We start from the raw sequence: 26,969 nt of genomic DNA, 5'->3' as shown, positions 1-26,969 counted from the left end.
AGCAAAATAAATTAGTCGAGGCTGGTGATGCAACAGTGAGGATAAATAGACAAACTCACATACTTATCATATAGATTTCAACCTTTTTTCACTAACACTATCAGCAATAGTACATACATTAGATAAGGTTCCTACAATTGCCAAATAGGCCAGGCGAACCCGTCAGGCTCAGACTTGTAGAGGAAAAGCATAGTGCAAAACGGTGGACCTCTCCCGACAAGCCAAGAGAAGTGGAAAACAAATCATTAGGCTGCTACCAGGTTTCCATCTTTTTTGGGTCTACTAGTACCGAGGGCAAAACCCTAGAGGAAATCATGGTCCCTGAGTTAGTCTTTGCAGATCACTCTGTTCATCCAGAGTTTCCATCAGAAGAGGGGGCGCATACTGCGCATTGCCCTGGTGCTCTTCAGCATCCTGGCAGAAGGAGAGGATTATGGTGTCGATCGACATCTCCACCACTGCAAAGAAAAGCTTGGCAACAATGTAACCGAGGGCCCATGTTACCTGCAGTATCCGCGTATCATCAGAATGCGGTTAGATTCAGGTTTCAGCAATGGAAATGAAATTTAACAGTCCAAGGACTTCAATGAACAAAATAAGGTTGCAATTCTCACCAGCACAGGGATCAGTGGAGATGATATCTTGTTGTGTGCAGATTTGTACTTGTGAGTGTCCAACATCAGAAAGGCGAAAAGAGCACAGAATAGGCTCACACACAGTTTTCCCAGGAAGAGGATCACATCTCCAATGACATTGACTTTTCCAATGCGCAGTATGTTCTTCATTATCAATCCAGTTGCAAGAACAGAAGCTTTGTGGAAACCCTTCCCAGTAATGGCAATCTGCAGCAGAAAATGAAACGATGAGCTTTTTTCAGTCATATGCCTTCACATACAATACAAACATAGGAAAATATAAAACCCTGCAGTCTGCAGTTCAAAAGTCAATACTTATAGGCGATACAGCATTGGCATAATGGGTTTCAACAACTGCACTGAAACAAGGTTTGAGCTACAAATCAAGTACATCTATGGGCAATTTGCAGAGATCTATTAGGCTGTGAAGGGACCGAACCAGTCCCACGAAGTGAGCAAAATGAAAAGTTGATAGCCGAATTCAGGAGGGGGGCTATTGCGATCTGTAAGAAACCTTTTTACTCACCATTATATAGGCATTTCGATTTACTGACTTGAGGGTCCAATCTATGCAGCCAAGGCAACATTCAGAAGAAGAAGATGTCGCTTTCCCAAAGCAGCTTTCGCGAGTAGAACCAACAAACTTCAACTTGCGACGAAGGCATTCTAGTATAAAACGCACCCACTCAACAACTGATACAACAAGCGAACCCAGAGCGACGGATCCAAGGCTGTAGCGCATCAGCCGCTTCAGCGAAGAGACTACAGTGAGAAATGGTATATCATGCTGCATTGAAGTTTGCTTGAATGGTCAGTAAGGGAGAGTACATAAACTAAGATGGAAAAAAAAACCTAAATACAGGGAAATTTTTATGAGCCAATTCAGTTAAATTACGAACTTCAAAACACTTACTGATATTTCACCACGTGCCCAGTAGTAAGAAGCAACTGATCCCGCAATCACAGTTGAAGAGCATGCGAGAAAGAATTGTGTCGCCCAGTAGCAGCCAAATAAGTGGAATAGAATGGCAATGCTAATATGAGGGGTGTAATGGATGCTGTACCCACAACAGTTGTCACAATTTACTTTGCCCAACTTTAGATCATATGAACAGCAATCAGTATTGCAGTCGTTCCGGACAACTTGACCAGAGCTGAAGAGGTGGAGTGTAGCAGAAAACCAGAACATGTAGAAGATAGCAAGGGTAAAGAATGGCACAAGTGGAAAAAACATTAGCGCCTGAACCTCACCGATAACCTTCGCAGCGACCTGAAACCACACATCATGGTTAGTGTTTAGGAACTATTAGCTAGTATCACATTCAGAACAGAGATACGTTTAAAAAAAACATTCAGAACAGAGGTGGAATTACCTTTAAGACTGGTGTGGCAATCAGAATACGCCGTACAATAGCAATTGAGGACAGGAACGCAATGATCATTACTGCTGTCATGAAAATTGTAACAGTATGGAGGTGGCTTATTTCCTGGTAAGAAATGGGACTATCAGATTTCAAACTGAAGCAGCTACATCTTGTAACAGATTGATTCAAATTGATGTCCTTACCCGCCCACTTATGTGAACATATGGGTCGCTTTCACCAATGACAACAGTTAAAGGGTCATTCCCTATCCAGCCAGCTGAATGTGTGCATAGCCAGTTACAAGTAGTGGAAACATAAATCAGACATGTACAATGTGTAATATGGAGCTTTCTTTGCGCATAGGTACCTAGTAACTAGGAACTGGAATAGTGAACTGTACCTTTAATGTAACAAAACATTGTTACAGATATAACAAGGGCATTGAAGAGGACTACTGTTATCCAAGTCATGGCAGCAACGAAATAACGAATCATAAGCAACCAGATCACTGACAAGAAAACAGGGAGGATTCCACCACAAACGATAAACACAGGCCAGGACTTCCCAATGTCTGCTATGTATCTCTGCAGTCAGAAGATAAAGCAATTAAAGACAGTAACATGCTATATACATCCGGTTGCATCAGGAATTCCTTTAAATACAACGAAATAGCTATCAATCTTGAGAAGGTTCAGCCTAAAGATGGCCCCAAGTACCAATTATATTTTTTGCAATAATCATCCATGTCATAATAATCTTTTTTTTTTCAAGGAAGAATATTACATGCATAGTTTAAAGCAATTTCAGGATAAACCATTTGTCACTTAATGTCATTACAAAACAGGAATTTTTTTGCGAGGGTAAAAACGACTAGATGGGCAAAAGGATGATGCCAGGAAGTCTACAAACCTTCAATACAGCAGACCTTGAGTCAATGGCCTTGTGGACTGTTTTATCAATGAGAATATTTTCATCGATGCTAACACCACCCATCTGCTGCCAGTGCTTCAAAGAGACATTGGATGCCCGAGCAATAAATTGGCAGCTCCAATAGACTGAAAGAAAAGAAGAATTTGAATTGCTTATTATGTCACCATGCATTTACTGAACCAATAAATCAAGCCATACTACTTAGCCCTTTATTTTAGAAAGAAGGTACGGAATGGCTACATGAAGAATTATTACCATTAACAGTTGGAAATATGACAGGGTAGCATGGGCCCTGGAGCTGAAGTGAGCTATTTCTCATGTCTGGTGTGAGAAACTCAAAATAGTCGTAGTCCCTATTGATCCAATCATCAACAGAGAGGTGTATGTCCCCTTCTGGATAATCACAAATAAAGTTCAATCCATCTACTGCTGGATTTGGGCACTCCATCAGGCAGACGGCTTTGGCATCGGCCAAGTTAACCTTGCTGTTCTTGAGTCCACTTTGGTAGACTTGGTTCGGGTTCATCCAATATCTAACATCCAGCTCATGCAAATTTGGGTCACCATGCTTATCGCCACAGATGTTCCCTTTGTAGTCCAGTTCATAAGTCAGCCTGCGTGATTAAAGAAGAAGAGGTCATCTCTTGTTCAACTGATGCAGATGCAGAACTGAACTTGACAATATTGATTGATTCTCATTCAGGCTGGTCGACCAAACTCTATTTGATAGGGCATGGAGCTGCTTTCAGCTAAATATGATTAAGAATTAATGTAGTGGGAGCTCCAGCAACCAAACAGATATCAGTAACAGTTGGTTCCATGGATAAAGACAGCCAGTACAAAAATAGTATCTGCATCTAGACCTAAAGTGTAGCTGGTTCATCAAAATGGTATAGCGGTGGTCAAATGGTAGCAATCCATATGATGCACATATACGCTACAAATCAACACAGTGGATTTTATCCTTGGAAAAAAAGTGAAAAGATTATTTATCAGGACCAGGCAGTGGTCCCACTGAGAGTTGAGAGCATATGGCAATTTACTTTCATCTGCTTTTGGCCTACAAGAGCACAATCCTTTAAGCTGTATACTGCTAGGGTTTAGGTGGGGAATGCAATTCCGAGAACCACCACACAGCTCTTTTATGAGCACTACATGCTCTCCTTTATTTACCTCTTCAAAGCTAAAGATGCGTCATTCTTTACCTAACCGGTTGGAACACTGAAGCAAGACAAGATTCGCTACGCATTAACATATAGTATTCCATAGGAAGCAAGATCCGTTCGATTGGTAAAATCACGAGCCACCCAAACTCTTTTCGGAAAGGAAAGAAAATCATGAGCAGCCACTAAGAGAAGCTCGCTTGTTGGCTGTGCTCCCTTGGAGCAACAAAACAAGATTTTTATTTTCCCAGTCATTGTCGCTATCATTTTTTTCCTCCTTCGGAGACCAAAATTTCTGTTTAATCCAACCGAAATTTGGTCCCCTCGCGCTTGAAAAGCGCCATTTTTTTTTTCAAAATCCGGCATCTCAGCACAGCTAAGGAAGGCGGAATGAAGGAGAAAGAATAGCGGGGCGCACAGATCCTGGGAGGACGGAAGAGGGAGGCGGGCGAATCTGACCTGAGCGGGTTGCCCTGGTTGAATCCGAAGCTGGAGTTGACGATCATGGCGACCCAGAAGGCGGCGAAGAGCACGAGGAAGGCGATGTCGCGGCACCTGCGGTTGTGGCGTATAATGCCGGCGCCCGAGGCGCCGCCGCCTCCCAGCTCGTCTTCGCCCCCGCCGCCCGCGGCCGCCGACGGGTAGCGGCCGATGATCGCGCCGAGGGGACCTCCCATTCCGGCCGCCTCCCCCCCTTGGCACTCTCCTCGCTTGCTCGCTGGTTGGTCGATTGGATTTGGATTCGGAGCGGCGGTGGCTTTGGGCCTTTGGCGTGAGCGAGGAAGGGAGCAGGCGGGAGCGATCCGTGGGTGGTGGTGGCCTGGTGGGGACTGGCCGACTGGGAGTGTGGAGAGCGGAGGGAGGGAGGCAGTGAGCAGAGCAGCTGCCGCCTCTGCACTGCAGGAGAGTGGAGTGATGGGTGGTGTGACCGTGTGAAGAGAGAGAGAGAGAGAGAGAGAGAGAGAGAGAGGGAGGGAGGTTTTGGCCTTTTCCTGCTGCTCAGCTCTTGTGAAAAGGAGAGAGAGTGGCGGCCACTTTTTGGTCTGCTGCTCTCTCTCAGAGAGAGAGAGAGAGAGAGAGAGAGAGAGAGTCACATGCGCAGCACCTCACGGCGGATGGAGCACGTACGGTGCGTCTGCTTGCTAATCATGTACGGCTACTGATGCAATTACCACGGTCAACGGGCATGCATGTGTGTTTGTCAGATGACCGACCGACCCGGGTTAATCTTTCTTGGCCCACACAAATTTTAGCCACGCTATTATCAGCTCGCCGTCGAGACTGAACTGAAGATCGCCGCCGACGAGACGAGACCGTGACCAAATAATTCGCCAGCTTTAAGTTGGAGTCGGATGGATGGAATGGATTGGAGTCAAGGAAACACTCCACTCCGGTGCTGGCTGGATCCAGCGGGTGGAAAAGTTGGACTCAAGAACACGGGACGGGGCGCAAGGTTTCGGCCAAGCCGACCGAAAAAGGCACCCAACCTATAGCTTTCCGCCTTTACTAGTAAACCGCAACAATTGTTTGCACTTGACATCGACTGGGCCATCTCATCTCATTCTCATCTGGGATGGACGGTGCTCTGATGGTGCAGCATTTTTCTATTTTCTTTTTTGGTCCTCGAAACACAAGAGCGATCAACCTTTTGACTTTGGCCTTGGGCATGTATCACGTATTTTCTTTTTTATTTAGTTGGAGACATGGCGACATATATGCATAGTTATATTTGGGGCGGGGAGAAAAGTTGAAACATATTTGGATCACAAACATTTTCTTTTCAGGCATGGCGCAGCTTGATGAGCTTTGCTGCCCCCATGTGCGCCCGGCGGCTGCCTTCTCTCTTCCTGCATCTTCGTCTACTTGCTGCCTTCTCTCTCACAAGAAGCACTTACTTGTTACTACTGCCGGAATAAAAAGAGAGAGTTTTCCTGAAAACAAAAATACTAGGCAGTCACAGAAACAAAAAGGCTAAAGCACATCATTTAGTGTGCTTGATGAATTTTTCCCAAGTAATTCATATGATTTTGAAAGATTGCTAACCATGTCTTCCACACGGTCTGATGGCGTAGTTGCATGATGCCATATAATCGCTGTTAAACCCATTCTAACTCTCGATGTGGTACAAGTATATAGAGAGAGAGAGGAAAAAAAAGAAAGCCTACCTATTTCTCGTGTGCATGACAATTCATTGAATTCAAGGCTGCGTTGTCGGGAGGGGTCCAACACGCAACAGCCCACGTAACAAGAGCCTTGCAAGCTTCTCTCGTTGCATTTTTTTTTTTTTTGGTAAGGACTCTCTCGTTGCATTAGAGTAGTGATCTTTGACTCTTTGGGGATACGATGGGATCCAAATTTCTTCAGATGTGGAACCAAGACATGATCAGGTGAAAAAAACGATCAAGGAAAGCCAGCTCTGTCACGGGAAGCGTTACTTGAAAACAAAAATAATAGGCAGGCAAAAACAAAAGGCTAAGCGCATTACTCTAATGTGCTTCATCAATAATTCGTTGAGTTTGAGATTGCTAACCACGCCTTCATCATGTTCACATATGAACGATGCTCCACGTAATTTAGCTGCCGATGTGGTGCAAAGTAGAAGGGGAAAAAAATTTCACCTATTTCTCGGTTGCATTAGAGTTCTAGGCTGCGTTTGTTTGGAGTCCAACAGCCCACGTAGCCGTGCATTAGCGGATTAGCCCAATAACATGGGAGCAGGTGCCGCCGGGCCGAGCCTTTGGCACTTTCAGGTTTTCAGCCAACATCTAAACATACGGAGAGGAAACCTCTAAAACACTGCTATTACCATACATTTTCAGTTTTCATGTGCATGTCTCTAGTTAAACAATTTAATTTATCAAAATATCAAACTATATTTAGAAACTTTTTTTCTAGGTACGGACGATGAGCCACAACCTGATGTTAGAATCATTGAATTGTACTCTGTGCTGATCAAAGAATGAAATCTAAGTAGGTGGAGATGCTCCCCCTCCATTTCCTTCGAAAAAATGCTAAGCATACCAGTACAGCTCATGGAAACAAAAGGTTAAGCACATCATTTAGTGTGCTTGATGAATAGTCCCAATTAATTCATATGATTAGTCCCAATTAATTCATATGATTTTGAAAGGCTGCTAACCACGCCTTTCGTATGTTAACATCAGTACCGGGTCAAAAAGCAACCGGTACTGAGGTTAGGACGAATGCTCATATTTCTAGTAGTGTGCATGATGCCATATAAACGCTGCAAAACCCAATGTAGCGGCCAATGAGGTACAAAGTAGAGAGAGAGAGAAACAACAATCTACCTATTTCACGCTCGGGTGCATGACAATTCATTGAGCCTTGCAAGAGCCCACGTAACGTAAACAGGAGCCCAACAACAAAATGTTGCAGGTTCCAGTCATCCAAAGAAAGATCCGATCAAAAGAAAAATTGTTCTAAAGAAAGACGGAGAGGAAACGGAAGAACGGGAGACGCCGACGGGCGATCATGGACGGAGGTAGCTGCGACATTGCCCAATTTGGCCTGGACGTGCGGTTTCCCCGCTTCCGAGGCCGGCCGGCCACCCACCAACGTCGGGGGATACGATACAAATGCACCGTCGCAGCGCGACGGTGGACCCCGGCCGAGGCTCCTCCAACTTCCTCGCTCCAACGTGCCCTGCCCACCCTCTCTCGTCGAGGGGGTGAGCACGGCACGGGCGCGCTACCTCCCGGCTGCCTGCCCCGGGCAGCTGATCGTTACCGAACCATGGCGGGCTCCGCGGCGGCCGTCTTCCTGTCGTCGGTCATCGCGCTGCTTTGCCTGTACCACCTCCTCCTCCCGGTCCCGGACCCGGCAGCCGGCCCCGTCGGCGCCCTTCGCCGCGCGCACCGCCGCGCCGGGCGCCACCAGCATCACCATGTGTCGTCGTTAGAGTCTAGCAACACCACCCCCTTGGGCTCCTCCTCCGGCGAGCACCCCGGCCTCCCGGACATCGAGACGTTCCGCGACGCGCTCGACCGGCTGCCCGCCGACTGGTCGGGCTTCGACGCCGAGCTCGGCCCGCTGGGCCGCTACTTCGGGCCGGCCGCGCCGCTGGGCGTGCGGGAGCGCCTCGTGTACCTGTTCGCCATCCTCGACAGGTCGCCCAGGGACGGCGGCGTCAGCCTCGCCGAGCTGGAGGCGTGGCTGCGCCGGCATGCCGCCGCCCGGCTCGAGGCCGCCACGCGGAGGGAGATGGCCAAGCACGACAGGAACGGCGACGGCGCCGTCGCGCTCAGCGAGTACAGAGGTATGAGTATATGCGAGGTTTTCATGGCAAACCAAATTAACTAACATTGGAGCGACACAGAGCCCGGCAAACCTTGGGGGTGGCTGCACAAGTTTGCGACCGCCGACGGCGATGGAGACGGCTCGCTCAACGCCGCCGAGTTGAACGAGTACGGCATACACATGCATATCCAATTCCTCGTCCTCTTTGAATTTTCAGCTAGCTGTTCAAAAAATTTATGTGATTGAATCCTACGAAATTCATCCACGCTTTGCCATTGCCTGCAGCTTCCTGCACCCTGAAGACAGCAGCCATGAGACAATGCAGCTCTGGCTACTGAAGGATAAGCTAAGGCAAGTGTGATCATTGTGTTGACTATGCATGACGTGTGCATTCTGTTGGTTTTAGTTTTGCCGTTAATTTCGTTTGGCTGGGAAACAGTGAGATGGACCACGACGGAGACAGGAGATTGAGCTTGGAGGAGTTCGTCCACCTATCTCACGCTCTGGATCACATCTCCATTGCACATCACCTGGGTGACCATGGACTCGCGCGTGCCCAAGCTGAAAAGAAGTTCCAGGACCTCGATGCCGACATGGACAAGTAAAGCACAAATCAATTCAAACATAGAATTCGAATGCTTTATAGTGCACATAGGATCAAATATTCTCTCAACATAATGTATTATAAAAAAATATTTCTCAAGAGTTACCCTTTTTTCTCTTATTGTTTCCCCATTTCAGCTATCTGACAGTGGAAGAGGCACGCCCTGTAATCCAGAGCCTCCTTACAGGGGAGTTTTCGTATGCTACCTCACAAGCCAAGCTTTTGATGAAGGTGCGTGGCCAGATCAAATTGTTAAAATGAGAGCTCGATTATTCCACTTCCTTGCATTGTTTCTTATTTGACGATTGCACTTTTGCAAATGGCACAGGCTGACAGCGATGGAGATGGCAAGCTATCCCTGGACGAGATGCTCAACGATTACACATCCTTCTACAACATCGTTTATATGGATGACCATTACGATAGCGAAGAAGTTGACGGTGATTACCGCGACGAGCTATGACATAACTTAGGCAGGACGGTGCTAAGAAAATTCTTCACCTTCAAATAGGAGTCTGTAGCTGAAAGAAATGAAAAATATATAAGATGCAAATCAACTGCAAAGATCAATTTTGTCCAGCATAGCTTATAGTTTATTTTATAGTATATATCTCAGGCCACGGCCTGCGTAGGTGGCGGGACACTTGCCCCCGCCCCATCTCCCTAAGCCAAACCAGGTACCACCCACTGTCTTGCTACCCATGACACTAGCCACGACTGTAGTTTGGGGAGTGACCAACCAGGCTCGTCAGATGCATGGACGAGCACTTGGGCAGCATGTTAGACAGAGAAAGCGGCTGGATGTGCAGCAACCAATCAATTTCCTCTGGTTGGCCTGGCTGCAGTTCACGGTCCTACGCCAACCCCATCACCACGCTGGTCACCGCCCGATCATCGAAATCGATGGCTCATATTGCGTCAGGGACGTGTTCCCACGCAAGCTTCCGGCGGTACACGTCACCTTCCATTTTTCCGCGCGCGCGATGCAGGCATGCAGCCCCTCCGCCCTAGTCGGTCCTGTTTTTCCGCGGGCGTGGGCGGTCACGTCCGTCCGTGACACGCTCCAGCCGAGGAAGCGGGCCCACGTGGCGACGGGGCTCTTGGAGTGCACAGGCCAGCATGGTGACGGATCGGAGCAACGGCTCTATGTGGCATCGCGAACGTGTTGAGCTGGGCGCGTCACAAGTGGTTGATTCGATTTTTGACTTGAAAACGAGGTAAAATGGACTCGAAGACATTATCGTACAACTGACTCTGTAATACACACTTCGGCAAATCTCCCTCTAGAAATAAGCCGAGCTCAGCTAAACAGGACGCGTGCTCATCCTTATTGGCTGTGCAGTTTTATTATGCAGTACAAAGTACAAATAAGCATGGACACGAATCATCAGGATACTAATAGACCGCCGCATCGCTCACACGACACGGAAAGATTTTGGGCAACGTCGTAAGCGCAAATGGCTCAAAACATAGCAAGACGCCAGCAAACAATAGATCCTCCAACACGATAATTCCAGACTGCGAAAACTTGCTCATCAGAATACAGAAGAAAGCTATGGACTCGGCAGTATGCGTCAAACCAGCAATGGTCTCTTATAGTAACACAGCCCTGTTTTCTGAAAAACATAATTTTTGACACTCCAACGGTCAGCTCATATTACAGCTTTACAGGTTTATGGCATGCCAAGATAGTTAAGCAACATGCTCGCAAGCAAGCATCCCTTGTCTGCCTGTCTGGATAAAACATCCCTCATTACATGAGTGAGAACATATCAAGCTAACACAGCAGCAGTAGCAGCAGCCGACACCATTGCCTGCCTTCTTAGTAACGGTACTTGGTGGAGTAGTCCTTGGGAGCGATCACCAGACCACGGCCCTTCCAGGCACCCCTGTAGACAGTCTCTACGATGTCGACGAACTCCTGCTTGTCCTTCAGGTCCCAGTTGATCTTGTTGTTGTTTCCCGTCCCGAGATCGATCATGATGTGCTTGTTACGGAAGAAGAACATCACCGTCGACGGGTCGTACATCTCATACATGGAGATGAAGTCTGGGATCTCGGTGATGTCGACGAGGTAGATGATAGCAAAGTTCTTTATAGTCTCGGCTACTGCAGCCAGCACTTCATCCATCTAGAACATGAACAAGAGTAAGTAAGAATGAAGTCAAACCATGTAAGCGTGCTGTACAAGTGTAGAAATAAATCACAAAGCATTGCTAAATTAGTATGGAACCAGATCATAAGACCATGTCAGTGTTAACAAGCAACATGGAGTTTTTCACAAAGCATTAAAGAAGGTCTCATAGCTACTTCAATTTAATTTCATTGAGCGACTCATCTCAAAAGCAAGCATTTAAGTTGCCAGTTAGCTCTAAACATGAAAGTTCATATGTACTGTGTTACTTGACAAGAAAACATCCAATCCACTTCTGTTCCAAACTTAAACTAACAAAATATACATAAGGATCAAGTGAACATAACAGTAACATAGTAACATAACAGTAACATGTATGCTAGTATGCTATAAAAAGATCCAGAACATAATTGGAACATGTGGTGCTACAAAGGCCACTAGTCAAATTATTCTATGGATCTATGTCATGTTCCAATTATGTTCTGACCTGGATCTTTTTATAGCATAATGTAATGTTACTGTATAAGAAAAGGAAGTCGTTTTGGATAGCGACACGGTCTCCAAAGCATTACTTTGACTCCTTGTTTTTATAAAAATATTTATCAAAAAGTGATATATGTATATTTTTATGAAAGTATTTTTCAAGACAAATCTATTTATATGGCTTTCACATTTCCAAACTCAACAACTTAAAAGTTATTCATGATTTATATTCCCAATGTTTGACCCAAATCTTGTCCAAAACGACTTTCTTTTCCTATACGGAGGGAGTACGTGTTCATCGTCTATATCTATATATAAAATAAGTGGGTGCGCGAGAGTATATACTTCCATTAAATACAATACAACATGCATGCACGGTACATCTATATATAAATAAATAAATAAACATATATTCTTAGCTTACTAATAATTTATATATCCGTTGGGTGAAGTAGAAAATCAACTATGTTCCAAGCGTTGTGCATATTTTTGTCATTACTATTACGTTCCACTTTGTTAGCAAGACTCTTATATTTGCTTTTAGTAACACTCCATTGTTTGGTTGGGTTTCGGTCCCACAGGATGAGGAGCGTTGAGAGCGATCCCCAGTTAACAACATACTTTGCCTTGGTCGGAGAGATGGTGGTCTCCTTCTCCCAGTTCTTGTCCGAGAATGTGTCGCGGATCACTTTGAACCTCATGGCTTCACAAAACATGACCACAAACCATGTATGGCTGATTGGTTTCCTAGAGGAACCTTCCAAAGATTCTCGTGACCTTCCTCAATCATTTCTCCATAATTCTCTCCAATCGGTAGTTCGATGGCTCCCGGTAAACTTGTACCAATAGTTAGTGGCATTCCTGAAGCCAATAAGATATAGATCATCAATAGCTATGGCTAGTGTCACCTTGTCTTGTTGTGCTTTCCCGTCAACGTGGATGTAGATCCACCCAGGCGGCTCGCCATGGAAATCGTGACGTTGTTTCCCGAGGACAAATTTTCCAACCACTTTTGTGGGGTCGTATGTTGGCGTGCTCGGGCGCTCCAGCTGTCTTAGCTTGCTGTACACATGATTGTAAGTTTGAGTCTCTTAAGGTCAAAGTAGATATGGTGGATAGGTGGAGCTGCTTGAGCCAATTGGTCAGCTTATATTAGTTGGGATTGACGGATCGATCCAGGAGTAAGCTAAGTCAGGTGTGGGATGACGATGAGGGCAGGCAGGTACAACAGGTATAATTCCTTTGCATATATGCCCTACTATACGAGAGAGAGAGAGATATACCGCCGCCTGCGGCTGCACAACAGGTTGCCGATCGACGACACACCATATGCATGAGCATGATCGATGCATATATGCCGGCGGCCCGGCCGCATGCATATGAGATGCATGATCCATGAATTGAGGACCGCGCCAGATGGATCGGATCGAGGAAACTAACGCATGCGCGGCGCAGATCCACCGTCTCATCTCAATGGTCGGTGGGATGCATGCATATCGGATGGACGACCCTAGCTATCCTTGAGTTTCCAAGCGACGAACGACGGCGCCTCGATCAGATCCGTATTCTATACTACTAGATAGATTCGTGCCCGTGCGTTGCTACGGGCAAAAAAAAAGTTTAAAACCAAAAACTTTGCACAATTTTTAGAGGTACATAATATTTGCTTCATAAGTCATGTGGAAATTCAATAAAATAATATTTGCTTCGTGAGTCATGTGGAAATTCAGGAAAGTACACTCAGATCCAATATTTATGTGTTGTGTGAAAGTTCAGTTAAATACAACGACACGTTTGTTTTCCAAAAATTATGAGATGTCAAGTCATAATATTTGATGTTTAAAATCCAAGTCATATGTTTACAGAAGTACAATTAACACATATGGAAATGAACTTGCCTAAAATCGCCACCTGATGCAGTTAGAACAATGCGCCGAAGTGCTTCTTCAGAGAAGCTATATATATTGGCACAAGAGGAGCATATTAATAAGCAAAGAATGCCATGAATACACGAAATGCACTTCCACCAAGTTCAGAGACAAAATATTACGCAATAAAAGTATGAACATGTAATACTACAAGATAGTCCATGAGTCAAGCACAATGTTGATGAACTTCTCCGAAAACTATAAGAAATCAGAACACCATACTATCTCTTATACCTCAGCATTGGAACTTAATTTTCAGATTCAGCAGCTGTGCCTATTAAATCGCAGAAACAGTTAGTAAAAAAATCAAAATTATACAGTTATGATACGCAACAGACTTGACTACATTTCCTCTTTTCTTGGGTGGCTGCCTAGTACCACTTTCTTGAAAAGCATCATATTGCCCAAACCATCTAAGTTGTGTGAATCAGTACATACTAAATTGCAAATGGGGCTTTCAATAGTAGTCTTCACCCGCACACATGCTTCATTCCTGTTTGGAGAACAATGCTTGGATGCACATTTTGAGGCCTCGAGGGGATCAAAGAGATGTCACGGTTGTTAGTATGTATCAATCTTGAATGCCCACAAAGCAGGTTATAACTGTTAATTACGGTTCGTTCCTGCAAAAATGTTAAATATGTTTAACGAGCTTGACAAAACTACCTCCCAGCTTCTCCATTCATTACATCATGGAATAGTAATAATGTATAGAATAGTTACAGTACCTTGAAAACTGCATATTAATCAATATAGTCTTTCTTTATTCCAACGAGCTCACTGTTGTAAAAGAACAGAGAAAACAAGTTAAACAGTTCAGATAATTATTTTAGAGATAGTCATCACCAAAGCATACTGACATGCAGTCAGTTTTATAACTATAAGTGGTATAATATCAGAACAGAGCAGATGTTTTGGTGCTTTTTTCTGCATCTTTTGTATTTTGATTGGAAACTGTAGGGACATCCTATACGTAGGAGATTGCTAAACAGACTCTGAAGCCATGCATGCAGTAGTTATTGGCAAAAATAGCAGCCATGAGCCTGTGCTAATTATTTGGTACCTTTTTCAGGCATGGAAGCTGTGGAAGGAAGGGAATGCAAGTGACCTGGTAGACGCATCCATCGTGGAGAGCTGCGTGTTGGATGAACTCTTGCTCTGCATCCACGTCGGGCTCCTGTGCGTCCAGGACGACCCCAACGGCAGGCCGCTCATGTCCTCCGTCATGTCCATCCTGGAGAACGGGAGCGTGTCACTGCCGGCGCCCGATCAGCCGGCATACTTCGCAGAGAGAAATTCTAAGCTGCAAGGAAAAGGAGGTGATGTTGAGACCTCCAAGAACTCCATGACCACGACAGTTCTTTAGGGACGGTAGGGTAGACATGACAACAGAGCAACCACTAACCTTTTTTCAGCTGCGTCCCTGTACAATAACTTTGAGATGGGAGACCTGGTCCCTAGTGCCTTCAGAGCATATTCAAATCTGTTGGACTCCGCAGGCGCGCCAGTTGCACCCTAGCCGGGCAGCCGGCACGTCCACTTCCTCGCCGGCGGCGCGGAAGGGCTGCACGCTCGCCGGGCTCAGGATGTGGCGCGCGCGCGGAGCGGTGTCTGCACACCAGTATGGGGAGGCGGTAGCCGTAGGAGGGTGTGGTTGGGGAACCCGCGATTCAGGGTGCCTTACGCGGACACCGTCGTGGGCGAAAACGACGCTGCCGCCATCCCCCATTGAGATTCGTCTTTTGCGAGGAAGACGAACAGTGGTGGAGGGCTTTGCTGCAAAACCTCCGTACGTTTTAGCCTTCTGGGGGTTCTAGTGCAAAACATTGGATCTATGTTTAGGGGTTAAATATTTTGGACCGCAAATAATAGTCGCGATCCATTTTGGGGGATTAAATGAAAAATTTTGGATCGCTATTAATAATCGCCATCCATTTTCGCTCAGAGTCAGTCTCCATGCTGTGGGCTCCTGGTGCCGTTGGATGGACAGTCTACGGTGCAGATGGAGGAATTTATCAGACTAGGTGAGGGAGAGGTCTGACCCGCCGCCGCGGGCACGACATCGCCATGGCCATCCCCCGGCTCCGGTCACCGCGAGCCTGACCCTGACTCCGGTCAGCGCGGCGTCGCGACGGCACCTTGTGCACCCACATGGGCGTCCGCGTCGCGCCGTCGTTCTTGGCCGGCAGGGATAGCGCGGGGACGAGGAGCGCGTCGCTGCCGCGGTCGGGGGAGGCGGAGATGAAGAACGCGTCGTCCAGGGAGCGCGCGGCACGGACCGCGACATGAGCCCTGCGCCGCAGCACCAATCAGGTGGTCGTGCACGGCTGCGACCCGTGCATGTGCGGGTGTGCAGCCACTACTCCCGCTGTTACCCCAACGTTTGCACGTTTACTGCGAAAGTCCGACAGCCATTGATCTCCCAAGCAGCTCTCCCCTACCTCGGCTGCTGCTGCCTAGGAAGATGAACAAGAGGAGCAGGCGGGAGGACGCTCAGGCGACGACTGCTGCGATATTGGCTTGCAGATTTTGCTTTGATTTCACAACTTTTGCCGCAGAAGAAATGCTACACAAGGAACCCGTTGCATAGTCTCGTGAGGCTTGCGGACCTGAAACCACAACAATACAGCTACAACATATTCTGGCAGAGTGCCCACATGCAAACACCAAGAGTTTGCCAATATCGGACATCCAAAAAATACTGTTCTGTATAGACCGTCAGTACATTTCTTACACGCTGGAAAATGCAACTGCAATTTTGATCTGAGCCATCAATTATAAACCTGAACGTACAGGTACATAACGGAGCTTTTTGAACAAAAAAAAGATGCGGGATCAACTTCCGTACAAGCAGAGCATCTTTGAAACAGAGGCCAGAGACTCAGTTATTTCAAATTTTTGCATCTAATTTCTTCTCAGCTTCACTGATGACCTCCAGTTGTTCCAATAGGGCGGTGAGCTTCCTCATGTCCTCTTCCTGCACATTCTGTGGAGCCTTCTCGCGGTAACCAGAGGCGTCCATTTTCTGTGACAGCGCATGTTGCATCCTGCGTGTATCACAAGAGACCATGTTACTGATGCCATACAACAGTGAACTTAAGCGAGTCTTGACGGTAAAAATGGATAGGGAAGACAGTATATGCACACTTACTTTTGAATTTCGTCTTTTTTCTTCCTTAGCTTTTCACGTTCAGCATCTGCATCTAGAGCTCCTTGGAGCTGAAGGTACACAGATAAGTCTTTGTTTACAACAGCAGTTGCACAGTCAGCTGGAGTTTCATCGTTCTCTGTCAGGATCTGAAGAATTTCCAACAATAGATCAGTGCTTTTGTAGTTTTGTTCATAAGTAGGTAGCATATAAATGTGAAAAGCTGAAGAAAGCCAAGAAGAACAGTTATTTGGCAAGAACCATAGCAATTTGAGGGAATAAAACTCCATTTAGGTTTTATGTCCATACAGGATAAAGTGATTGTAAATGATGCAAGGGGAAAGATATTTCCATAATGAAAAATAAAACAGTCATACCTTGAGATGTGATACGGAGGAAAGGGACACGATTAGAGATTGATAGCATTGGATAGTGGCAGCAATCTCTTGGCCTCGGCAGAGTGCAAAAGCAGGTCGTCTGAAAAAAAGAAAGAATAAAAAAATATCAATAAGTTATTACTCTATTTTGCAAAAGCAGATTGAAGAACCAAACAAGCAAATACAAAACAAAACAGATGGCCATGTGCATACCTCTCATTTGAATCTGTTGGTGGCTTCAGTGACCTTATTCTGTTCACAGCATCCAAGACAATGTCCATTTGATTTTCAAGTCTATCGTTAGTCCATCCCTGTCATAAAGAACAATATTTTCCCATGGGTAAACAAGTACTCAGACTCTGTCCTCAAATTGTAATTGAATTTTTCCTACAGAATCTTCTTTAGGACACAGGTATTACCTCAACAAGGGATGGATATTCTGAAATCATAATGGAATCTTTCCTACAAGAATCTTTGGGCTGTGGAAGACGCTGCCAGAGCTCTTCTGTTACATAAGGCATGAATGGGTGGAGCAGGCGCAGACCAGTCTCCAGGCATATCCACAGGGTATCTCTGGAGGCAGCTCTTGCTGATTCAAACTCTTGAGAATCGCTGAAGAAGTAAGGTTTGATAGCTTCTATAAATACATCACATAGCTGGTACTGCCACCAAGAGTATATAGTAGATGTAGCATCAGATAATTTGTATGCTTCTAAAGAGCTAACAGTTTTGCCAATGGCCTTGTTAAGCACTGAGAGTATCCACTTGCAGATTGGTGGCATCGAAGATACATCAACAGTTGAAGGTGGAATGTAATGATCACCCAGTTTGCCCATCGCAAAACGGATGGCATTCCATAATTTGTTGCACCATTGTCTGTATCCAACCACTCTCTTGATGTCAAGATTTATCCTGTCAGACTAAGAAACAAAATAGATTGTAATAAAATCTTCAATGCATGTATAACACAGAAAAAACTCAACTGGGCACCATAATCACCTGGGAAGTGTAAGCAATCAGTGCGAAGCGGAGGGCATCGGTACCACATTCAGCTATGCCATCAGGAAAATCTTTCTTCTTCCCTTCTTTGGCAATGTTTAATTCATTTGGATCCAGATTGCCTTCTCCCAAACGTTTCAGAAGACCTTCCAGTGACATGCCATTTATCACCTCAAGAGGATCAACAACGTTACCAAGTGATTTTGACATCTTTCTTCCGTGTGCGTCACGGATCATAGGGTGTAAATAAACCTGAGAACAGGGCGTGTGGTCATTGATCATTGGACAAGAGATGAAATATACTTGACTGCCATATGTAGTGCCAAATTTCTGTAGCCTCAGTATATGGTTTGGCTTGCTAATTGAGTTCAACAATAAAAAAAGATATAACTTGGGGAAGGGAACACTGCCCAAGATTTTGAATTCCCTTTTGTCAGATTTGAGGATATTGTGGCTGCAACAGACAATTTCTCAGAAGCATGTCAGATTGGACAAGGAGGTTTTGGCAAAGTTTATAAGGTGATTTCTTCTCTCAATGCAGGCTTCTGCTTGATTCACTTCAGTAATTATTTTGAGTTGCATGTATGTCAATCTTTTTCTTACATTTCTGAAGGCCGTGTTAAGTGGTAAGGAAGTTGCTATCGAAAGGCTGAGTAAGGATTCTGCACAAGGAACCAAGGAATTCAGGAATGAAGTTGTTCTAATTGCCAGATTGCAACATAGAAATTTGGTTCGACTTCTTGGTTGCAGTGTCAAGGATGATTAAAAGATGTTGATTTATGAGTATTTGCCTAATAAAAGCTTAGATGGTACCCTTTTTGGTATGTTCAAGTAACACCTTAATATAAGCTCTTTAAAATATCTCAAAATGACATCTCATAAACATATTGCTTTCATTAGAACCTTCACGCAGATAATTCAAGGAAAATGTTGCTAGATTGGCCGACACGATTTAGCATAATGAAAGGAATTGCAAGAGGACTTCTCTATCTCCACCGAGATTCAAGATTGACCATAATTCATAGAGATCGCAAAGCTGCTAATGTTTTACTAGATGGAGAGATGAGACCGAAGATAGCTGACTTTGGCATGGCAAGGCTCTTCAATGACAACCAGACAAAGGCAAATACACATCGTGTTGTATGGACATAGTGAGTGCTTATTTTAAATAAATAAATGCTTAAATTAGCAATTGACTGCATCTCCATGTAATAATTAATACAAGTGAAATGGTGCAACAGTGGCTACATGGCTCCTGAATATGCAATGGAAGGCGTCTTCTCCATAAAGTCTGATGTCTATAGCTTTGGTGTACTACTCGTGGAGATTGTAACTGGTAGAAGAAGAAGCTCCATTGATGACATAATAGGATTTCCGAATCTTGTAATCTATGTGAGTATATGTCTTTTGTGAAGTTCTAACTCAAGATCAAAGTCAGAGGATTTGAATCTTTTTGGAGCTATCACAATCGAAATGATTGTTTTGTTTTCATTTTTCAGGCATGGAATATGTGGAAGGAGGGGAAGACAGGATATAAAGATGGTGGCTTTATGGATTTACTATAACAGAAATATAGAATGGACTTAATCAACCATGGCACCACACTCTGCTGGTGTTCTCACCTAACATGTGAGCAATATATGGTAAACGTTAAAAAGGTAGAGTTCATTGGGAAGGAAATCAGTGTGGCCTTTATGTAGATATAAAGGGCAGAGAACATCAGTAGAGAATGATTTAAAATGGGAGGGTTCCATATTTTAGTTAACAAACTTCTTTTAACTTGATTATACATCGACAACATTACAGGCATGGGTCTCTTCTTGATCAGATTATAGTGTTACTGGATTTAACCACATTAAGGGGATACAGAAGGCAGCGATAGGTTTTGAATAGAGTATCTATCATGAACAAAATGTATGGACTAGATTGCTACAATCATATGATATAGTTTAAATGGCACTGAAGGGGAACTTGTGCTATACCTTCTGAAATGGCACATCACCACCCAGTTGCAGTCCCATCATCACCATCCGTGCTACCCAAAAGAAGAGAATATCGAGTCCAGTTTCTAGTACCGAAGTAGGGTAGAAAGCACGGAGGTCAGCAGTATCGGACGGCCAACCAAGTACTGTTAAGGGGAAGAGACCAGATGAAAACCATGTGTCCAGCACATCAGGGTCTTGATCTAGCCACATTCTCTTTCCTGGATATTTTTTCTGTGCCTCCAGGTTTGCATCGCTTTCATTTCTTGCGACTATCCAACGGTCGTTATCAGAACCAAGGGTTTTATCCTGGTCATCTTCTAGTGTCACATACCATGCAGGTACACGATGTCCCCACCAAAGTTGCCTCGAAACACACCAATCACGTATGTTTTCAAGCCACCTGGAAGGACAGCAGTAATGTGTGGGTAATTTATTTCAGATTTATGTCATTCATTTGACATGATGAGTGCAAAAAGATACACATTGTATGATATACCTGTACCAGTCTTGTTCATACTGCTGGGGAATGATCTCAATCTTTTTGGACCTCACAGCATCAAGACCTGCCTTGGCCATGGAGTTGCAATTAACAAACCACTGTGGTTTTATCATAGGCTCCACTACATCATTAGTTCTTGAACAAACACCCAAGCTCATTTCATTCTTCTTTGTGTCCTTATACAACCCCTTAATTAGAAGAATAAAAAAAAGGTTAATCCATCATATAAAACAAGAAGCCAAAGACCTAACAAGTAATCTATCATCAATTTCCACAGTATGAAGGATATCTGTAAAACTTGAAATTCTAGAAAAATCATAATTATTGATAGCCAATCCCAATCTGATGCTGATAAGCTATTTCCAGTACTGATACTGAACTGAAGATCATGGTAGAACTAATGCGACTCCGTATTACTATACTGATTTTTTCCCCTTTGTACAACACACTAGGAAATAAATAGATAGATCATGGTTATGATAAAAGACCATGATATTTCACTATTTGCATTTTCACTCTGTTAAATGACGCATTCCATGCGACATATTGTAATTCATATATTCATTAAAAAGATTGATAATCAGATATCGAGGGGATATAGTTAAGGATATCCAGTAATACTTTTTTCTTCAGCGCCTCAATAATTGATACTCGAGCAGTGAATCTTGGCATTCCTTCAAATTGTGCACCTCCATTGCTGTTTATTTTTCCGTCATCAGTGAAGATATTGATGAAGTCCAGGTTATGCCGTTTTCCAACCTCGAAGTCATTTGGATCATGGGCAGGTGTAATCTGCATAAAAAACCAGCAAACAATACCATCTAAGAATATGAGGAAGGTCCAAGTAGATAAGATTTGAAAAAAGTAACCCTCAGCAGCTCTTACCTTGACAGCCCCAGTACCAAAAGTGGGATCGACTAACTCAGCATCGCAGATTATTTTGAGTTTTCGGCCATTGAAGGGGTGGACTGCATACCTTCCATGCAGATGCTTATACCTTTTATCCTCGGGGTGAACAGCTATTGCAGTATCGCCCAGCATTGTTTCGATCCTGGTGGTTGCTACAACAATCTCACCCAGTCCTTCCTCAAGAGGATAGGCAAAAGATATCAATACACCAAACTGCACCTCATTGGAATAACCAGGGACCTTTAGCATAGTTTCATCTTTAAGATCAATATGATCAACCTGTAAAATCAGCATTTTCAATCTAAAAAATTATCTTAATCAAGCACACAAAGGATAACAATATCTAACATATCATAAACAATATAAAGATCCATTAACCTCGATGTCAGAGATTGCAGTTCGAAGTGTGCAATCCCAATTCACAAGGCGATAGTCTCTGAAAAGGAATATCCATTCAAACAAGGTTGGCAATTGAAAAACAGGAGTGTAGGTCAACAATAAAGCACAATTGATAGTGGATTTTCTTTTTCATTTTAACACTTACACTCAAACAAAAAGTGTGAGGGAACTAACCTATATATCAGGCCTTCCTTGTGTAACCTTACAAAAGCTTCAGTTACAGCTTTTGATCTTTGCTCATCCATTGTAAAAGCCTGGTGTCCAGTTTGAAATGAAGTTAACATGCATGGTTCAACCACATGCCATGTTTTTTCCTAACTGAATAGAATAGGTATGTTACCTCACGGGACCAATCAAGTGAGGCCCCAAGCCGGCGCAATTGATTCAATATGGTACCACCATATTGATCTTTCCATTTGAGTACCTGTTTGTAAGAAGATTTAAAAAATGGACTAAGTGAAGTGAACAGAAAAATGATACATCAGGTGCAGGATTAAGTATTCGAACAAAATAGAAACACTTTCATTTCAGAACATATGACACTAAGTAATATAATGGAAACAGGTGATCAATTGGCCAACAAATCATAATCACATGTCATGGGAAAAAGTGCTTACTTCAGAAACAAAATTTTCACGCCCTATGTCATGCCTTGTCAGCTTCCTTTCACGCATAAGCTTCTTTTCTACAACAACCTGATATACACGAGAGCAGATGTCAAAAGGAGCGCGTTAACGCGCGACTGGTCACGCAGAGGGTGAGCGCACGACCCCTTTATCCATCTAATGGTGTCCGTGTGAAACAACAGAACAACCGCATGCTTCCGCATGCTTTTCTTAATTGCCATGCAGGACGGTTAGGTGGAGTCATGGAGACTGCCATCGTGTTTTATTTTGTTCCATTTGTTTTGAATGATGATAACTCACTCATTAAGAGTCCGTTTTTTAATCCGTTTTCACAATTGTGTTCCTTGCGATATAATCTACAAAATAAGACCCATATTCCATAGGTCTTGAAGTAAATTTACTTGAGCTTGCAACTTATATGTAACGGCACTATAAACTTGTGTAGAGTTTGTGTATCAACTTGTATAAAAATAATAGTACTGTACTAGGCTATGTGTCAACTTATGTAGACAGTATGAATCAATTTATATCACCACAGTTCTTCCACTTATATTATGTGAAGTTGGACAATCTACTTAGATAAAGATACTGTATCACCTCAATAAAGACAATAGACAATCTACACATTAAATGTAAACCCTAAAATCCTAAACCAAAAATTAAAATCCTAAAAAACTAGATCTAAAACCAAAACTCTAGAAACTTATATTGCATGAACTACGTAGCAACTTATATTGCATTTCTAATGTCGAGGAGCAAATTAATTGCAGAAATAATACAAGTGGAAATGAGCAAACACAAAACAATCACATTTGGCCAAAATCATACGATGTTAATTTGCTCAAGGGTATAGAAGCAACAAAAAAGCTATGTAATTATGCACTTAATGGATGAACAATTGCCAAACAGTTAACATCCAAAAGTAGGAAATGGGATTCAAAACATTATTTTGAAAAATGTTTCAGTAAAATTGCATAAGTGGATTTCATTAATATGTCCCCAACACCCATGCTGACAGAGTTCTTTTAATGTGTGCACATTGTTAACTAGCACTGCCAGCATGTGTCTCTGCATGTTTGTTCCGCAACTTGAATGACAATATATGCAGCCAAAATAGTATATCAGCAACAAAATTCTATCATCTAAATTTGTATTATATGATTCATCATATAAACTCCAGAAGATTAATGAGTTCCTAAATGCAGACCTGTGTAGCAATGCCAGCATGGTCCACTCCAGGGACCCATAGTGCATTGTAACCTGACATCCTACGCCACCGTATCATAGCATCCTGAATGAGAATAAAAGCATTGTATAGTCAATGTCTAGTGTTAACATGGCATATAGATCTCTTAAAAAAATAGGAATACCTCTATAGCCACTGTAAGCGCATGGCCTATGTGAAGAGCTCCAGTCACGTTAGGCGGTGGCAGAACCTGAAAAGAAATGACAACTATTTGTTGGAAGCTAACCCACTATTTGACAATGGAAAAAGCACTACAGTGATGTAAAATGATGCAGTATGCTAAATAAGCTTCGATCTTATCGTGCACAACCTTCAAGAGCATGAATCACTTACTATAACAAATGGTGGTTTTGGGCTTGCAGAATCTGCCCCAAAATATCCTGATGATTCCCACCAGGCATACCATCTGCATACAAATAAAGAGACCATGCGGTTGAAATATACATTTACAGTGCTAGAAATTATAAAATCAACAAATGTAAAAAACTATTCAGGCATCTTACGATTTCTCAACGGCACTTGGACTGTATTGCTTGGCCATCTGAGGCGCAAGCAATTTCTTCCCGCCATTAGGAGTGTCTGGATCAATGAAATTCTCTGGATTTTCATCCTCCGCAGCTTTCTTCCTTTGTTTTTTCTCAGTCTTCTTTGTTCCATCTGAGGCTGCTTGTGCCTAAGTCATATCCAACAAGCATTTCACCTATTAGATGTCTGGATCATCTGTTCAGTCATATACAGATTAGTGAGCATTATAATTGAACCTGGAGCCTAGCTGCCTCCTTTTGTTTCGCCTTAAGTTTTTTTTCTTCTTTCTCTTTTGCCTGCAAGCGCAACATTTAACCCATAAATGACTATCCACGCACATGATAACAGAACAGTCCAATCTTATAGTTCAGCTCATTTCTGACTTCAGTGAAATCACTTTTGTCTGTTAAACTTGATCCAATTACCATCTTCAGGCCATCCAATTACGCCCAATACAAAAATTAAGTATAGAGAGAAAAGCAAGCCAGACCTTGATTGATACCTTTTGATCTTTTTTCAGCTTCCTTTCTAACTCTTTCTCATCAAGTTGCGGGAGGAACAAAAAAAAAGGAGTGAGTACTGACTAGAAATAGTTGCTAACTAACCCCCCCCCCCCCCCCCAAAAAAAAGCAGTTCTGATTGCACAAAGGAGCCATCAGCCATGTACCCCCTTAGGGGAAGGAGCAGCATTATACTACCAAAGGTACACAAATTGCTACTTCATACAAACATATGCTAGTATGCATTAAGCAGCCGCTCAAAACAAACTGCTGATTCAGACATCTCAGAGAACAAACAGCTGTTTCAGAGGATAATATGTTACAATTTCGGGAACACGATCTAGGCAAAGCAGTCATGCAGAACAGAGCTTGCGGCCAAAATGCAATTCAATTTATATATAATGCTCATACATCCCATGCCACTTGATAGAAGCAAAATCGCAAGCTAGCCCTATCTGTGCGGACGAAGGGGAGGTAAGTGAGTATACGAACCTTCTCCTCCGGCACCTTCTCTGCCCCCTGCTGCTCCACAAAACCACACCCAAATCAGTTTCACAAACAGTGGAAAGAGGTCCCCCCGCGAGCTGGCGAGCATGAGGGAAAGACGGGTTGCTCGATCGGCACCCCCATGCTTACCTTGTCCATGGCTCAGATCAAGCCGACGGGTTGGGTCTTCTCTCTGCCGCCGGCAGTAGAGTGGATGGACGGCGGAGCGAGCAGGACAGAGGTAGGGAGTCTAGGGTTCCAAGGATTTTTTTCGGGTTTGGAGATGGAAGGAATTGGGCAGTCCGGCGAGGTGGAGTCGGATTAGACAAGTGGGCTGCTTTCTAGATGTGTCACTGGCACGTGGGGTCCGCTTAATGTTGGGCTAACTTGCAGGACGCCGGGAGTGCGGAGGCGTCGAGACGCCGGGACTGCGGGAGTGCAGGGAGAGGCGGCTCGAAGCGGGAGCGGAGCGGGTGCGGGGTAGGGTTTCGGCGGCTCCGTTCCTCAACGACGCGCGGCCCCCGTAGGAGACTTGCAAGGGAGCGACAAGTGAGAAGAAGAGGAACGAGAGGAGGATCAGAAGAAGAGGAACGAGAGGAGGATCAGAAGAAGAGGAACGAGAGGAGGATTACCTGCGCAGCCGGAGCCCGGAGCCCGGAGCCGGAGAAGACGAACCGCAACGGTGGGGAACCAGGGAGGGAGGCGGATCTGCGAGGGGTCGGGGGGAGGAGCCGGGGAGGGAGGCGGAGCCGCGGAGGGGCTAGGGGAGAAGCAGGGTTACGGGGAGGGAGGCGGAGGGGCGACCGGCGAGCCGGCGGCGGGCGAGGACGCCGGATCTGAGAGGGGAGGGGCGGTTACGGGGGGAGGGAGGCGGAGGGGCGACTGGCGAGCGGCGAGCCGGCGGCGGCCGAGGACGGTGGCGAATCTGCGAGGGAGGCGGAGGGCCCACCGGCGACACGGCGTTGGACCTGGGTGAGGAGGCGGAGACGGCGGGAGTGCGGGAGTGCGGGGAGAGGCGGGAGCGGAGCGGGATAGGGTTGGCCGACGGCCGGCCATTTATACAAATACTCTGAGGCAGGCCCAACAGGCCGTGTCGCCCGTTGCTGGCCCACGGGTCAAATGGACCAGGCCGTGTCGCCCGTTGCTGGCCCACGGGCTGAGGCAGCGGCCCAGGACTGGCCCATGGTGTAGGCCGGCCGCAAGGCTGCCGTGCCGGGCCGTGCCTGGATCGGACCAAAATGCCGTGCCGTGAGCCGGCCCACGAGTCGCGGGCCAAATGGACAACTATAGTCAATATAATCTCTTTTTGCCACTACTATGTTTTAGCTTGTGTTGTCCATAAATCAAACGCAAGTTGCTTTAACCTAGTATGTGTGTATGGTGATCCAAATCATAAGCAAACTAATGGCATTTGGAATATCATATTACAGCAAAGGGATGCAAGGAAGCTATGGCTGCTCAATTCAGCATATCTCACGTTGATTCAAAAAGATGAATCCCTCGCTGCCAAGGATTTTCGACCAATTAGTCTTCTTCACAGTTTTGCTAAGTTGGTGACCAAGATTATGGCTAACCGGCTAGCTCCGTTCCTTGATTCTTTGGTAGCAGTCAATCAGAGTGCTTTCATTCGGGGTCGTTGCATACACGACAACTTTATCCTAGTGCAGCAAACCATTAAATTTCTCCATAATCAGAAGATACCGAGTCTTTTCCTCAAGCTTGACATTTCGAAGGCGTTCGATTCAGTTTCTTGGTCTTTTCTTATGGAAGTG

General features: G+C 44.7%; 4 protein-coding genes, 1 long non-coding RNA gene and 1 pseudogene across 8 annotated transcripts; 1 reads left to right on the top strand and 5 right to left on the bottom strand.

The window, feature by feature from the left end:
- Positions 1-36: 36 nt before the first annotated feature.
- Positions 37-5,052, bottom strand: LOC101756995 (choline transporter protein 1). The gene is made up of 10 exons (XM_004959986.4): positions 4,552-5,052; positions 3,185-3,543; positions 2,909-3,054; positions 2,400-2,583; positions 2,203-2,276; positions 2,009-2,122; positions 1,549-1,905; positions 1,162-1,422; positions 615-842; positions 37-504 (listed from the first exon to the last, which is right to left on the bottom strand). Exons 1-10 carry the CDS (start codon positions 4,767-4,769, stop codon positions 313-315), a joined length of 2,133 nt encoding a protein of 710 aa, XP_004960043.1. The 5' UTR covers positions 4,770-5,052; the 3' UTR covers positions 37-312.
- Positions 5,053-7,827: 2,775 nt separating this feature from the next.
- Positions 7,828-9,432, top strand: LOC101775652 (calumenin-A). The gene is made up of 6 exons (XM_022824839.1): positions 7,828-8,374; positions 8,429-8,516; positions 8,635-8,700; positions 8,789-8,950; positions 9,091-9,184; positions 9,282-9,432. Exons 1-6 carry the CDS (start codon positions 7,846-7,848, stop codon positions 9,414-9,416), a joined length of 1,074 nt encoding a protein of 357 aa, XP_022680574.1. The 5' UTR covers positions 7,828-7,845; the 3' UTR covers positions 9,417-9,432.
- A 1,138-nt stretch (positions 9,433-10,570) lies between these two features.
- On the bottom strand, positions 10,571-11,084 carry LOC101755910 (thioredoxin-like protein YLS8). Its single transcript, XM_004959983.2, has one exon. The coding sequence runs from the start codon at positions 11,082-11,084 to the stop codon at positions 10,776-10,778; it is 309 nt and encodes a 102-aa protein (XP_004960040.1). The 3' UTR covers positions 10,571-10,775.
- A 917-nt stretch (positions 11,085-12,001) lies between these two features.
- Positions 12,002-13,014, bottom strand: LOC111256649 (annotated as a pseudogene).
- Positions 13,015-13,680: 666 nt separating this feature from the next.
- LOC105914076 lies at positions 13,681-15,206 on the bottom strand. Its single transcript, XR_002677118.1, has 3 exons — positions 14,904-15,206; positions 14,227-14,801; positions 13,681-14,121 (listed from the first exon to the last, which is right to left on the bottom strand). It is a non-coding gene; the product is annotated as an uncharacterized LOC105914076 (long non-coding RNA).
- Positions 15,207-16,171: 965 nt separating this feature from the next.
- Positions 16,172-26,218, bottom strand: LOC101754962 (valine--tRNA ligase, mitochondrial 1). Of its 4 annotated transcripts, none has more exons than XM_022824857.1 (23): positions 25,830-26,218; positions 25,348-25,728; positions 25,205-25,233; positions 24,714-24,762; positions 24,448-24,507; positions 24,190-24,359; positions 24,020-24,092; positions 23,811-23,876; positions 23,648-23,731; positions 22,432-22,509; positions 22,155-22,238; positions 21,989-22,068; positions 21,794-21,851; positions 21,392-21,694; positions 21,128-21,298; positions 20,504-20,694; positions 20,005-20,407; positions 18,023-18,274; positions 17,443-17,943; positions 17,237-17,334; positions 17,024-17,123; positions 16,650-16,795; positions 16,172-16,545 (listed from the first exon to the last, which is right to left on the bottom strand). In XM_022824857.1, the coding sequence occupies exons 2-23, from the start codon at positions 25,354-25,356 to the stop codon at positions 16,389-16,391; spliced, it is 3,162 nt and encodes a 1,053-aa protein (XP_022680592.1). In that variant the 5' UTR covers positions 25,357-25,728; positions 25,830-26,218; the 3' UTR covers positions 16,172-16,388. The 4 variants fall into 4 exon arrangements, with proteins under 4 accessions (XP_022680592.1, XP_012700271.1, XP_004960037.1 ...); XM_012844817.2 differs by having other exon boundaries at positions 25,205-25,230; XM_004959980.4 differs by lacking the exon at positions 25,830-26,218 and having other exon boundaries at positions 25,348-25,795.
- Between the last annotated feature and the right edge of the window lie 751 nt (positions 26,219-26,969).

Source organism: Setaria italica, chromosome III (assembly GCF_000263155.2).
Source record: "Setaria italica strain Yugu1 chromosome III, Setaria_italica_v2.0, whole genome shotgun sequence".
Taxonomy (NCBI): Eukaryota; Viridiplantae; Streptophyta; class Magnoliopsida; order Poales; family Poaceae; genus Setaria; species Setaria italica.
Note: the sequence above shows the minus strand (reverse complement) of the source record. Positions and strands in the feature narration are given on the sequence as shown.

Excerpts from the sequence above, each read along its gene's own strand:
- LOC101756995 (XM_004959986.4), bottom strand. The coding sequence starts at position 4,769 with ATGGGAGGTCCCCTCGGCGCGATCATCGGCCGCTACCCGTCGGCGGCC. Across the intron at positions 843-1,161 it reads ATCGAAATGCCTATATAATG|ATTGCCATTACTGGGAAGGG; the intron begins GTGAGTAAAAAG and ends TTTCTGCTGCAG. Across the intron at positions 505-614 it reads CTCCACTGATCCCTGTGCTG|GTAACATGGGCCCTCGGTTA; the intron begins GTGAGAATTGCA and ends CGGATACTGCAG.
- LOC101775652 (XM_022824839.1), top strand. The coding sequence starts at position 7,846 with ATGGCGGGCTCCGCGGCGGCCGTCTTCCTGTCGTCGGTCATCGCGCTG. Across the intron at positions 8,375-8,428 it reads CAGCGAGTACAGAGGTATGA|AGCCCGGCAAACCTTGGGGG; the intron begins GTATATGCGAGG and ends GGAGCGACACAG. Across the intron at positions 8,701-8,788 it reads CTACTGAAGGATAAGCTAAG|TGAGATGGACCACGACGGAG; the intron begins GCAAGTGTGATC and ends GCTGGGAAACAG.
- LOC101755910 (XM_004959983.2), bottom strand. The coding sequence starts at position 11,084 with ATGGATGAAGTGCTGGCTGCAGTAGCCGAGACTATAAAGAACTTTGCT.
- LOC101754962 (XM_022824857.1), bottom strand. Across the intron at positions 22,069-22,154 it reads CACTTGATTGGTCCCGTGAG|GCTTTTACAATGGATGAGCA; the intron begins GTAACATACCTA and ends ACTGGACACCAG. Across the intron at positions 21,299-21,391 it reads TTGGTACTGGGGCTGTCAAG|ATTACACCTGCCCATGATCC; the intron begins GTAAGAGCTGCT and ends TTTTTTATGCAG.